The 14,087-nt window shown below is 37.2% G+C and overlaps 1 protein-coding gene across 1 annotated transcript in view; it reads left to right on the top strand.

Annotated features, from left to right (window-relative positions):
• Positions 1 to 3,148: 3,148 nt before the first annotated feature.
• Positions 3,149 to 14,087, top strand: part of pxdn (peroxidasin) — a 106,589-nt gene continuing 95,650 nt past the window's right edge. The window contains exon 1 of the mRNA XM_039651074.2: positions 3,149 to 3,574. Coding sequence (XP_039507008.2) covers positions 3,390 to 3,574 — 185 coding nt within the window. The 5' untranslated portion in view covers positions 3,149 to 3,389. The remainder of the gene's footprint in view (positions 3,575 to 14,087) is intronic.

Here is a 14,087-nt window from a genome sequence, read left to right on the forward strand (position 1 = left end):
GGCTTTTAGACCAATCAGCCTGAGCCATCTAGAGTTTCAAGATAGAACGGGAATCGGTAGACTTTCTGTTGGCGCGCATCAAAATAATGTGTTAGATATTTAGCAAACAGTCTACTAATACTCGAATGACTGCATGTAGTTGCGAACTTATAGTTAGTGGACCTTCGTAATGAAGCATTATACCATATAAGCTATCAATTAAAAAGATTCGGAGTAAAAAAAAACATTGGTGTTAAAGATCTTGGTAAGTGTCATAACAGGGAAAGCTAACGGCGGAGTTCCTAATACTGCTTTAACATACAATTGGAAACGCTTTGATTATTTGTGGCTTCCTCATTTAATCTGCATCAGTGTTACGCAATAGCAGCTCGTAACATCGCGCCACATGCTGTACGTCTTCACTTGGGTCTATTCTTGAAATTACAGTAGCCACAATGGAACTGTCTCAGCAATATTTGACTAAACCATGTGTATAAAAAAGAGAGAGAGAGAGAGAGAGATGCAATCTATGTGGTGGGTATATGCAATTTCATGTTTGTAAACAGTGGAAGCGACAGAATCTTTTTACGATATGTAAATGATTGATTTTTATATAAATCTTTTAATACAAATGTTTTAAAGGGAAGTGGAAATTGGGTTTAGAGACGGACGACACCTTCGTTTCCAAGCTCGGACGTTTCTACAGTCTGGAAACTAACGCAGAAGGAATTTGAAAAGGACACACACAGTAAAGACAATGAAAACGGGACCTACAGGGTTTTTGCCCGCCACTTTTTGTGCCAGAAGACTATTTGCACTTATCCCACCTTCGGACGATGTGCAATCTCCAGGTGTCTCTTTGGCACGAGGAAGGCGCGACGACAGACGTTCAGCGGTTTGGCGAGAGATTACAGGGATTGAGATATTCACGAGGACAATATCTTTACAAGAAATATTGTGCATTTTTAAATAACGATGCTAGTTCGTCGAGTATGTTCTGTATCATACAAAATAATCCCCAGCAGCACTTTATGTCTAATCATTGTACAAAACCATAAAAGAGTAGTCAATCAAAATAAAGCATTTTAAGAAGACCATCTCCCAATGGTAGAGTTTGAGGGGGTCCCCTGATCTCCATCGTACTATTAGCCGTAGCAACCTTGTTAATACTATTGAGAGCTAACGCAAAGGGGCATCCATTGTACAAATCGGCCCTTTTTTAGGGCTCCATCGTCACTCATGCAGCTTTCTGCCGATATAGTAATGCTTTCAATAGAGAAATAGCTAGTATGGGTTTTTGAATCAGTCGGTTCAATGGAAACGGGAATTTAAGCACAAACATGCTGCTCATTTACTTGATATTGCATAATATTGATCTGCAAAGGATATGTGACTAATTACCCAAGGTAAAACAAAAGAAGTCACGTGTTAGAATGCGAGTTTTCATATGAATTATTGTGAATTCATGAGTTTATTTATCTGCAATTCTTCATTTCAAGGTTGATTTGTTTAATCATCGATGAAGATGGGATTTTGTATAAACTATTGTGCTCTCTGTGGAACTGGAGTTTGATTTATTTTTGTACGATATACAGCATGAATTTGTTGACATTTTAATTTTACTATAAATGTTGCGGTGAGTTTTCATTTTTAAATTGTGGAAATTTGTACAATATTTGTCATGCTGGATGTTGACACATCGTACTCTGAATAAAGAAAATGGTGTTGCCACAGACTCGAGTAGACATCTTCTATCATTTATTGGAAAAGAAATGCTTAAAACGATACAGGCTTTATAAACTGATATTTCATTCAAATCCTAAGCATGCCATTTCCTCTAATAAAGATCTGTTTTTGGCTTTGTTATTTATTTTAAGCAGCCATGAACCAGTAAAAGAGTACCAAGGCAAAATAAATCTTATAATTTTTTTTTAAATCATCTACATAATTTTCATATAGGCCTATGTGCGTGTTTAACCTTTGTGATGAATAGTGCTAATTTAGTTTAAAAAAAACACCTGATGTATTTGGATTGCATTTTCATCCAATATCTCACATTTTTTTGAGTCAATGAGTGAGTGAGTGATAATGCATTACGCGACAAACAAATGGTAAATGTAAAATGATATTTCATGTTTTACAGCAGCAAGAGGAATTTAGTGAAATCGACAATTTCATGTAAAAATCTAACTTTTGGCTGTAAAAATCAAATGATGCCTGACAAAAGACATGTTAAAAATCATAACTGATTGTGGGTCAAGACAAATGCATTGCACTGTGGGAAAGCAATAGTGCTCCACACAGCGTGATCAATATATTGATATTTGATAAGCGAAGTAATGTACAGTAGGCTACTGTTCTATTGTGAACAGACTCTTATTATGTAAAGCGTATACTAATGTGACAGAAAAAAATGTGTTTTTTTTCTACTGTTTTGTAGAATATCAAGTAAAATGGCAATATTATTAGTAGGCCTATTCAATTATAGACTTGTATATTCACTAAAAATGTACATTTAATTTTACATTTATTAGCCTAATTGGTGGAGAAAAAAATAATAATGCTGTTAGACCCTATTTATTTTGAGTAGGCTAGATCATGGGTTTTCTATGGAAGCTTGTTTCCGCCACTGAATAAAAATAAATAAATAAATAAAAACATAATTGCGACTTTTTATCTCACAATTGCGAGATATAAAGTCGCAATTCTGAGAAATAAAGTCGCAATTGTGAGAAAAAAGACAGAATTGAGACTTATCTCACAATTCGGACTTTTGCGAGTTATCTCACAATTCTGACTTTATAACACGCAATAGCGACTTTGTATCACGCAATTCCGACTTTATATCTCTTATAAAAAGTATTTTTTTCATTCTGTGGCGAAAGCTTCCATATTTTTCCATCTTTTAGATTCACATCACAAAATCATCCTCATGTGAGGGACCCTATCCTAAACTTTAGCAGTTATATATTTTCAATTATAAAGACCTGTGGAAAGACCCATTCTCTCTACTCTAGTAATGTACTTTAATGTGTTATCCAATTCAAAATGTGTTTATTTTTTATATTGAAATTTAAATTGATTTATTATTAAATACGAATATTTCTTTTAAATTAAATGTATTGGTTTTAGTTAATTATCTCTTTATCTTATTTTTTATTAATGTATTATTTTTACTTTTCTATGGACCCAACACTTCCTCGATTAATGGTTGATTCCCAGTTTGCATACTCAGACTAGTACGTACTACGCAAATGCCGGTCCTTTGAAGTGTGCAGTAGGCAAAAGTTTAGTAGGACGGGCTTTTATCGTGCACGATTGAGAAGGCTGGGATTGGTCTCTCATGCCGTCTAGTACACGGTCTGTAACACTGGATTCCTGCACACTGCTCTCCGGCGCACTGGCTGGTCATGGCGTTGCGGACTGTCCGAAACTTACCCTGTTTTTTAAGTGTACTCGGCGTGCTTCTCCTCAGCAGTGGCCCACACCCGGTGTCCTCATGTCCGAGCCGCTGTTTATGTTTCCGTACCACTGTCAGATGTATGCATTTAAACCTGGAATCAGTGCCCGCTGTTCTTCCTCAGACCACAATCCTGTAAGTACACTGTTTTTTTCCTCTCTGAGAGAATCAGAAACAGTCTTATGTGCTACCTGCTTTATGAGTTACAAATGACTTAAGTTGTCAGTAATATTTCATTGTTCATGTTTTGCTTTGAGTTACACACTCAGTAGCCTACAGAAGAATTTGAGTGGCAGTGTTTCTGATTTACGTTTCTCATCTGGACGAGTCTTTGTTTCGCGGATACAGCGGTTGTGTCTCATAACTTTAACCCTAACCCTACCTAGGCAGCAGTTAGGGCGTCACTAGGCGCGAGTCAGCTTCACACACGCGCACTCACACTCAAATGTTAAAAGCAACTTTGATGCCTGTTCCAATAGCCGATACACACTTGCGGTCTTAGCCAAACATTTAAAGGGCATATTGCAGGTTAGAGGACCCAACGAGTCAATGCATAGAAAAACAATGTAGGAACTAGATTTTCTTTAAAATATACGCATAAACACGCTACCGAAGCTTCTGCAGTCGTTTTTGTGAGAAAATTTTACTTCCGCGTCTGAAAATGGGCGTGGCGGGCGTGACGCAATGAGCGGGAGAGCCGTCGATTCACACAACAGGAAAACAATGGATCGCATGACATTTCGGACGCTGAGGAAATACTCGCATGACGGATCAAGCCATAAAGTTATGAGCCTGCTATGCTAAAGAGATCAGGGACAGGCCATGATAATGTCAGACAGAATGGTCAGAGAAAAATTGAGCTGTGGTGTGAGGAGAAGCAGTGGAGAACAGGACAGGTGCCTTTTAGGTGAGAGACGTGCTTATAGTATACACGTTCGCTAATGATATACACTGTGCTCACAATATTGTACAGATTATTATGATCCTATAACAGGCCAGCAGACATTAGTATGTTTAGGGTAGATTTATACTATTAAATGTATAAAAACTTTACTTGAGTAGCCTATATTTCTATACTAAAAGCAGGCTATACTCAGGTAAATTTTGAATACATATTTTTCACCTAGGTTATAACATAAACAGAACATTAAAGATTTGAGTATTTAAACAACCAATTTTGTTTTTCAATTACAAGTTCTATTTAGGGCATGACATGACTAAATTACCTATACAACACTATTTGATGCCATTGGTAGTATACGACGATCAATATTCTTGCTTCGGCATACCATGTTGAACTCCCATCATATCGCCGGGATGCTAATCATTTGATCTGAAGTGAACGCTACACACGACCGTGTTTTCCGAGCCGAGAGGAGAAATCCCGTCTCTTCACCTGCTCAAACCGCACCAGGAACGAAAGATAGGCTATATAGCACCGTCACTTTTATTGTAATGGAAACTTGTGGACTCGATCTTGAAGTCCTGACAGGCTGGAGTTTTTGCAATCTCCACAAACACAATAATTTACCATGACGATGATAAATTAAAATGCAAAAACTAACGAAAGCACACTGACTGACGAGCGCTCTCACTGTACACCAGCCTGCTCTCACTGAGCCGAGGCTGCGGCTCCCTGATATGACGTCAAATGACGCGATGTTGAAAAAAAAGCGGTTTTTACTAGCAGTCCAAGAAACGCTCACTTTATCTTCTAAATTAGTGCCCTTATGTTGTTTTAAAACATTTTAAATCCTGCATTAACTTTTCATATGGTATTTTCATACAAGGTTATCTATAAATTTCGATTTTTTTTTAACCTGCAATATGCTCTTTAAAACATTTTAAATGTTTTAAAAGTAAAACATTTGCAATTGATTTTTTTATCTCTTAATAAGAAACATCAGACATTTATTTTAAAGTAGGTAACGGTTTCGCCATTGAATAAAAAAATAAAAAAGTAACTCAGAATTAACTGATGTTATAAATTCATAGTTGCAAGATATAAACTTACATTTGCTAGTGCAAGATAAAAAAAAAAAAACTTTTCCTCTAAATTTTATATTAATTCTGACTTTACAAATAATAATTGCGAGTTTATGTCACGCAATTCTGTGGCGTAAACAAGCTTCCATAAAAATCAGTGTGTAAATAAAGCTGAAAAAAAAAAAAAAACTTGCAAAAAAACATTTTTTTACAACACTGCAAGTGTGTCTATCAGGTAATCAGAAGTTCTACACACACTTTTCACACCCTCTTGAACACTTCAAACCCCAGAAATACGTCATGCAAGTGGCTGTTGGTACAGGCTCATCCAGAAATGCTTCACGTTCACAAAATGTCCTAAAATACTGTCTAGATAGGCAGCACACTAAGTTTTGAAACAGGGGTGACTCTAACTGATCTGCACACAACCCAATACAGATAAGCGTATAACACTGTGGTCTGCTGTACATAATACATACATGCATATTATAATACAGACTTCAGCACCGACACGGTTAACAAAACTCAGTGTTGACAGTGTTAGCAAAGAAAGGTCAAAACCTTTGCATGTCTGTTTGTCATTATGTGTGAACTGCTATAGATCAGCTGTTCTACAATGGTTAAAGTGAGTCATGATCACTCTGTGTGTGTTTATGTTGGGTAGGTTTGATTTGGACAGAGCCCACTCATCAAAAACAAGTTCATTTACTTTGATTTGTTATATTTAGAGGGGTCATGACCTGGATTTTTTAATTATTTTGATATGTTCTTTGACGTTCACTTATAATGCTCATTTTTTTGCATAGAAGTAAATGTGGAAAAGCATTATATACGACCTTCATTCTGACCCTGATATGATCAGTGTCTAAGGCTTTAAGGCTTGTCAGTAAACAGCAACTGTTATGATTGGGTTATGATGTGACATCACAAATCCCACAATATCAAAATGAGCCATTTTTGGAGCTTGATTGAAATGTTTTGTCGATAAGGATGTTTTAAGCATTTCTGAAAAAAACCTGACTAAATAGGGCCCTAATTCCTTTCCATTCCATTGAATTCAGTTGATTAGACATGCTTTTTGATTTGTAACATTTAATTAAACCATTAAAATTGATTACAGAAAAAAATTAAAACTGAAAGCACGGAATTTTGTAAAAATTAAGTGAATTTCAATTTTGCTCACTCTGTATCACCGCTTATGGTTTAAAGGGATACTTCACCTCTGGAAAGATGAATGTGTATTTAAAATGGGTCATTTATGTAAAAGAAACTTGAAATTATTTTTGAATTTGGAGCTTTCTAGACTGAAAAAAGCCAGAAAATGTATTTTTGGCTTATGTGGACGAAAGACAACAACTCCCAGAATGCACTTGCTTCGCTGCCCTAGGAGGCCACACCTACCGGTAACAGAGCGCTATAGTTAAACAACAAGTCTAGGCTACTAGTGAGTCTCCGTGATGAGTCTGCCCGAAAATGTTTTTCGAGATCGCCCAAAATGTCCGGGATTCGCCATTCATCATGTTTATTGTGGCGAGTGGGACGAGTGAGGGCCACGGGAGAAAGTAACAACTGGTAAAATGTATGCCTATGTCATAAAAACATAATGATACTTAAAGGACAACTCCGCCGCAAAATGAACCTTTGGTCTAATTTAGTGTTGTCAAAAAACTCGGTACTTCGGTACCAAGTCGGTACTAAAAAAAAAAAATGTTACGGTACCAGCTTTTCTAGGTACCGAGTACCAGGTTAATCCAGTTCTGTTCTAGACGCGTTGTCTGAAACGTGCACAGTTGCGTCCTCTTTATAGCCTATGGCTCTCTCTCTGAATCCACTTGTTGAAACGAAAGGAGGAAAGAGCCACATATGGAAATATTTTGGATTAGGCTAATGTCACGTTGCCATAAGAGGCCGATTACATGAAAATTCGCAATTTCAAATATAGGCGCGATTCAAGCGCGCCCCTAATAAAAACTCGTTGGCGTTGCATAGCAACGACAGACGCCGCGTGAGAGCAAGCGCTTTGGAGAGAATAAGCACGCGCAAAAATATAATTAAAAAACACACGCGACATGTGAAGTGCTTTAAAAGTGCTTTCGGGGTAGTTTTACGAGTACATGAGCACAGTAGTATCCACCCGACACCAGAGTAGGCTACTGGTATTAGTATTGTCATTTAATGTCAGTGCCAGTTCTAGGCGTATTCTTGCCTTTATAACTCAGCAGGTTTAAAAAGCCTTTTTAAAATTAAATATGAATGCAGTTTTAGATTAAATAAAAGGACAGTCAAGTCAAATAAAACATGTTTTATGGTAATGCTACAAAGATACCATTCATCAACATTACTTAGTTATCAACACATTGAGTGAACAATATATTTTTACAACATTAATTCATGTTTGAAAATGTTATTTATTACAAACACCTGATTGTTTATGTTTGTTCACTTAATTCATTGTGCATTAAATAAATAATGGATTAAAACTTTACAAACAACTTTAAAAATGTGTTAGTGTATACTATTGTTTATTTTAGGTCATTTTATCTAATCTTTTTCTAAAGTGTTTATAATACAAATGTACAGTTAGTTTCCATACTTGTAACCGTGATAAACACTTAAATATATGTAAATTTAAACTAAGCTTTGGTACCGAAATTGGTACAGAGAACCGTGAATTTTAACTGGTATTGGTACCGAATACTGAAATTTTGGTACCGTGACAACACTAGTCTAATTACACATTGTTACCTAGTCAACCGTTATCTGAGATTTTTTTTTCATGATTGCCGAATGTAAATAGTTTTATCTATAAAAACAGTTTAGCCTATAACGCTAGTATAACGCTAGTATATGGGGCATAGAGTAATGACAAATAAAAATCGCTTGTTATTACCACTAACAAGGCTCAAAATAGCCCCACAGTAACACGGTAGCATAATAAGGGTCCCTACAATCAAACCGAAGCATTGAGAACTTTGTCAGTGTCCATACAGTTTAATAAGAAGATATTTTATACACACCGTCAACTTCGCGAATACAGGAAGAAGCCATCTTTGAAAAATAATCTCTACCAGTCGATCTACGAACGCCGATCCAAGAATAAGGTGATAAGGTGAGCGCGAACAGTAGGCTACGTGTACATATTGAAGAGAAGAAAATGGTTCGTGTTTGTGTTTCTTCCGGAAACACTCTAGCGCACTTGGATCGGCGTTCGTAGATCGACTAGTAGAGACTATTTTTTAAAGATGGCTTCTTCCTGTATTCGCGAAGTTGACTGTGTGTATAAAATATCTTCTTATTAAACTGTATGGACACTGACAAAGTTCTCAATGCTTTGGTTTGATTGTAAGGACCCTTATTATGCTACCGTGTTATCGTGGGGCTATTTTGAGCCTTGTTAGTGGGAATAACAAGCGATTTTTATTTATCATTACTAGGGTTGGGTATCGAGAATCGAGTTTCGATTGGAACCGAGACTAACTTTTCGTTTTTCCCGGAATCGTTCAAAAGTTCAAATTTCAAATTTCTAGTTTTGATATTCACAGTCCGCCGAGCGGAAGAAGAAACCGCTGAACAACACCAACGAAAAAGCGTCTACCGGAAGTGTTGACATAACCGCGCGAGTCGAACATGAGTAGCTTACGTCGGCGGTCCAAAGTGTGGCTTCACTTTTCTAAAAATTAACGAAATCTCGGCAAAATGCAAAATTTGTGACAAGTATTTGTGACAGAAGGAGTATTTCCTTCAGAAAGACCGTTGGTTTGCAAGGTTAGCTAAACTTTTTTGACCCTGCCTCTTAAAAGAATCGAAATTGAGAATCGTTAGGAACCGGAATCGAAACAAGGAATCGGAATCAGAATCGTTCAAATTCAAACGATACCCAACCCTAGTCATTACTCTATGCCCTATAGACTAGCGTTATACTAGCATTATAGGGCTAAACTGTTTTTATAGATAAAACTATTTACATTTGGCAATCATGAAAACAAATCTCAGATAACAGTTGACTAGGTAACAATGTGTAATTACACCAAAGGTTTATTTTGCGCCGGAGTTGTCCTTTAAATATTCTCTTCTCAGCCATGTCTACAGTCTGTGACCGAAATCCCATCTGTTTTCTGATTGGCATTTCGCAAAGATTCCTGGGTAGTTAAAGTGCGTGGAGCCTGCATCTATGCCGGCTTCGTGGAAGATCGCTTCAAGGGTACAAAGGGGGCGCTGCCGAGCACACTTCAGAGTGTTAAAATGCGAAATGGGACGGCCTACGGACTCGTAGACTCGGCGCGCACGCGCGATTTAAGTCCACGAGTACTGTCACATATGGTAAACTCTTTAGCCTCTGGACAAAAAATCTCTGATGATGCAAAATTACGATTTTTGCATCATCGGATGATTTTTTCCAGACACAAAATACATAAATCTCATAAATACATAAAGAGGGTGGAAAGCATGGTAATTCAAAAATACTACAGGTTTTCTACTAATACAAAGCTTAATGCTACATCCTGAACTATCCCTTTAAAGGAATAGTTCAAGTAAAATTTTTATTTACTCGCCCTCAAGTTGTTTCAAACCTGTATTCATTTCTTTCTTCTGCCGAACACAAATAATATTTTGAAGAATGTGTGTAACCAAACAGTTGATGGACCTCATTGACTTCCATAGTAGGAAAAAAAAAATAAGTCAATGGGGTCCATTAAATGTCTTGCAATCATTCTTTTAAAGTGAATCAAGTTTACATGATTTACAAGATGGGTTTCCAATATAATCAACAATTATATAAGAAACATTACAAATGTAAACATTTAGAAGAAAAAAAGAAAAAACGTTGTATCTTTCGCCGCCAGGGCGCTTTCGACGCTTTGTATCTTTCTCCGGCACAGCATGGTAAACGTGCGCGCCGGGGATGCAGAATTAACCACGCAATACATGCTCAAGATCAACCTCTTGACAACAGATAGTTGTAGCGCAGTAACGCTACAACAGCCACCTGGTAAGTTAACGTTGCAAACCCGCTCTTTGCCCCAAACCACCACCGGCTGTTCTACATAGCAACGTAACTTGCATGGTGTTGACGAGACGGGAATATGACGGGAATATGATCGCGAACAATGTTTCTATGTGCAGTTTGTCAACATATAACATTAGACGTCGTCTTTTTGTCTAATAACAGTACTAGGGCTGGGTAATAAATATCGATTTCTCGATATTAATCGATTCTCATTTTTACGAACCAATATCGATTCTTAAATCTCAAGAATCGATTAGTCATCCTGTTTCATTTGAATGAATGGGACATTGTTTCGCGGCTGCGTGCATTCAAAAAATCGCAATAATCTTTGTCCTTTGTTACTATTGATATGAAACAAAGTCTCAATTTTCAAATTACGTCCATTTTCTTTAGAAATTCAAAAACATAAATAGAGTTTTGTCGCTGTGGCGTGAGATCGCTCTGGCGCAGCTCTAGAGAAGCAGCAGCGCTGATCTCTCTTCTGACTTAATAATACCAGTCACAGCGCCAAATAAACATGAATGAGCATCTGAAAGTGTGTTAAAGATAGAGTACAACTTATCGAAATCCGTATCATGTCACATTCATTCGCTCAATCAGCGTTTCAACCGTGGAAAGACGTCAGTTAAACATCTTGTAATCAATGTCTTGTCATGTATCGTCATATTTACCTCAGAAGACCCACATCAACTCGTTAGTCAGAAAAAAATAACTCCAGAGAGGAGCATTTTGCTGAATATATACACTATATTACATATGCATTATAATCTTAAATGTTCTTCAATATTTAATGCATATTTGAATAAATCTGGCAAGTTTTTATGACAGCCACCATTTAAATGTTTATATTTCATATAATCTTCTTATTATAATAAATAAAAGTGTAATTTAAGTGATTCATTCATTATTACCTTCCTATTAGGCTAATGAAGTCTATAGGCTACAACTAGTCTCCCAAAGTTTACAGCATTAGTTAAGAGATTTAATTCCCTTGAGAAAAATTGCCATTTATTGTAACTGATATCCAAAATAATCGATATTGAATCGAATCGAATCGTAATCGAAATCGAATCGAATTGAAGGCTTGTGAATCGAAATGTGAAATTTGTCTCAATACCCAGCCCTAAACAGTACCTAACATTAGTCGTTCGCGGTCAAAACACTGGTGTAAACACAGTTTAATGTCGCGATTCTCAATGCCCAGAGCCTGTTAAACTTGAGCCAACCAACCCTGTGATGTCACCTGCACAATGGCGGCGCCCTGGCGGCGAAAGATACAGCGTTTTTTCTTTTTTTCTTCTAAATGTTTACATTTGTAATGTTTCTTATATAATTGTTGATTATATTGGAAATCCATCTTGTAAATCATGTAAACTTGATTCACCGCTTCATTTCCCCTTTAAAATATCGTCCTTTGTGTTCAGCCAAAGAAAAAAATCATACAGGTTTGAAACAACTTGAGGATGAAAAAATGATGCCGTTTTTTCATGTTTAAAGTGTTTCCTTTGAGGCTTTGAAGTAATTGCATTGCAACAATAACAGCATTGTGTTACACAGCCTTTCCTGACTGACTGACTAATGCATGAATGAATGAATGAATGGCTTTTTCAGCAACTTCTTTAATGATGTCTTTTATGTGGGTCACTGTGTTAAAGGTGCGGCATCTGTGTCACGATCTCAACAGGAACAGTAGGCTACTTAATAACTCATGATTTGATGCATAACATCACACCATCAGTCTACATATAATCCAAACTGTCTTTTCAAAATTCAGAGCTGGTGTCTGTCTTATAGACGAGAAGAGGAGACAAAAGAGTGGATCCCAAATCACTCCGAATTTGCAATGCATTCCTCGGCTGGTTTTAATAGTCCCATGTGACAGTTGTATGCATTTGTTTCCAGACCCACAATGCATCTGTGCGACTGCAAACAGACAGAGGACTGCATTCAGATTTGTGGCTGATTGCAAAGGAGTGACATAAACTCAACAGGGGTGCGGAGTGCTCTCCATTAACTCCACATCTGTCTGCAAGACGCCCATGGAGAAACTAGACTAACATAATAAGCCTGACTTCAGCACTGCGCCAGCCGTCGCTGAAAACCTAAACTGAGGCCAGTGCATTATTACGCTGCCGAGGTCTGTCATTGTGCCTGAGCAAGAGGAAAGTGGGCCGTAAATGGTGCATTGATGGAGCTTTGCGCACTTTTTGGACTTAAAGGGGACTTAAAGGATTTAAAAAAAAAAAAACCTTTTGCTGATAATTTACTCACCCCCATGTCATCCAAGATGTCCATGTGTTTCTTTCTTCAGTCGAAAAGAAATTAAGGTTTTTGATGAAAACATTCCAGGATTTTCTCCATATAATGGACTTCAGTGGAGTCCAAACGGCTCAAGGTCCTGTGCAGCTTCAAAGGGCTTTAAACGACACCAGACGATGAATAAGGGTCTTATCTAGCGAAACGATCCGTCAATGAAAAAATAATTAAAAAAGTTTAAGTTTTATTAGCACAAATGCTCGCCTAACCATTTGGACTTGAGCTGTCAAAAACCTTAAAACCTAAATTTCTTTTCAATTAGCAGCAAAATTAGCAGCAAATTTTTTTTTTAAAGTGAACTACTCCTTTAAAGGGCTCAACTTGAATAGATTTTCATGCTTGATGTTTTTAAAAACATAATTTTCCTCATATTCTCCATTGTTGCGGCTCCTCTCTTCCCTGTCTGTCAGTAACGCTCTGTTTAGTTCCTGTCTCTATGAAGCCCCTCCTCCTGAAAAGCACACTGTTTCTCTGATTGGTCGGCTGGAGCAGTGCGTTGTGATTGGTCAAGCGCTTTGAGTGTGGGAAATTACTGTAACTGCAGGTTTTAACACACTCGTTTATTTTTTTTTTCTTGCTGACTAACTACTGTCATTGAATGGATTTTCTGAGGTAAATGTAACGTTAAAGGAGTAGTTCACTTTTGAAAAAACTTTTGCTGATAATTTACTCACCCCCATGTCATCCAAGATGTCCATGTCTTTCTTTCCTCAGTCGAAAAGAAATTTAGGTTTTTGATGAAAACCTTCCAGGATTTTTCTCCATATAATGGACTTCAATGGGAACCGGATGGTTCAAGTATCAAAAGACGGTTAATAACAGTTTCAGATGCAGCTTCAAATGTCTTTAAACGATATCAGACGATGAATAAGGGTCTTATCATGCGAAACGATCGGTTATTTCAAAACTTATTCCAAAAATGTAACTTTTCTAAGGACAAATGCTAGCCTTGCTCTATTCTGTGAGGCGCGTTTGTAACGTCACGTAATACGTAATTACGTTCAAAAGGTCACGGGTGACGTAGCCGGAAGTACAGAATCAAAATCGTCCCACATCGTTGTTTTTCCTTTTATTCCCTTTTTTTGTAAACGGTGTTTGAGCTAGTTTGCACGGTCAACCTATGCATTCAACTTGTAAACACTGACTCTGTACTTCTGGCTACGTCGCCCGTGACCTTTTGAACGTAATTACGGAATAACTCACAGAATATGGCAAGGCTAGCATTTGTCCTTATAAAAGTTACATTTTTGGAATAAGCTTTGAAATAACCGATCGTTTCGCATGATAAGACCCTTATTCATCGTCTGGTGTCGTTTAAAGACATTTGAAGCTGCATCT

This window comes from Pimephales promelas, chromosome 15 (assembly GCF_988280905.1).
Source record: "Pimephales promelas chromosome 15, fPimPro1.hap1.1, whole genome shotgun sequence".
NCBI lineage: Eukaryota > Metazoa > Chordata > Actinopteri > Cypriniformes > Leuciscidae > Pimephales > Pimephales promelas.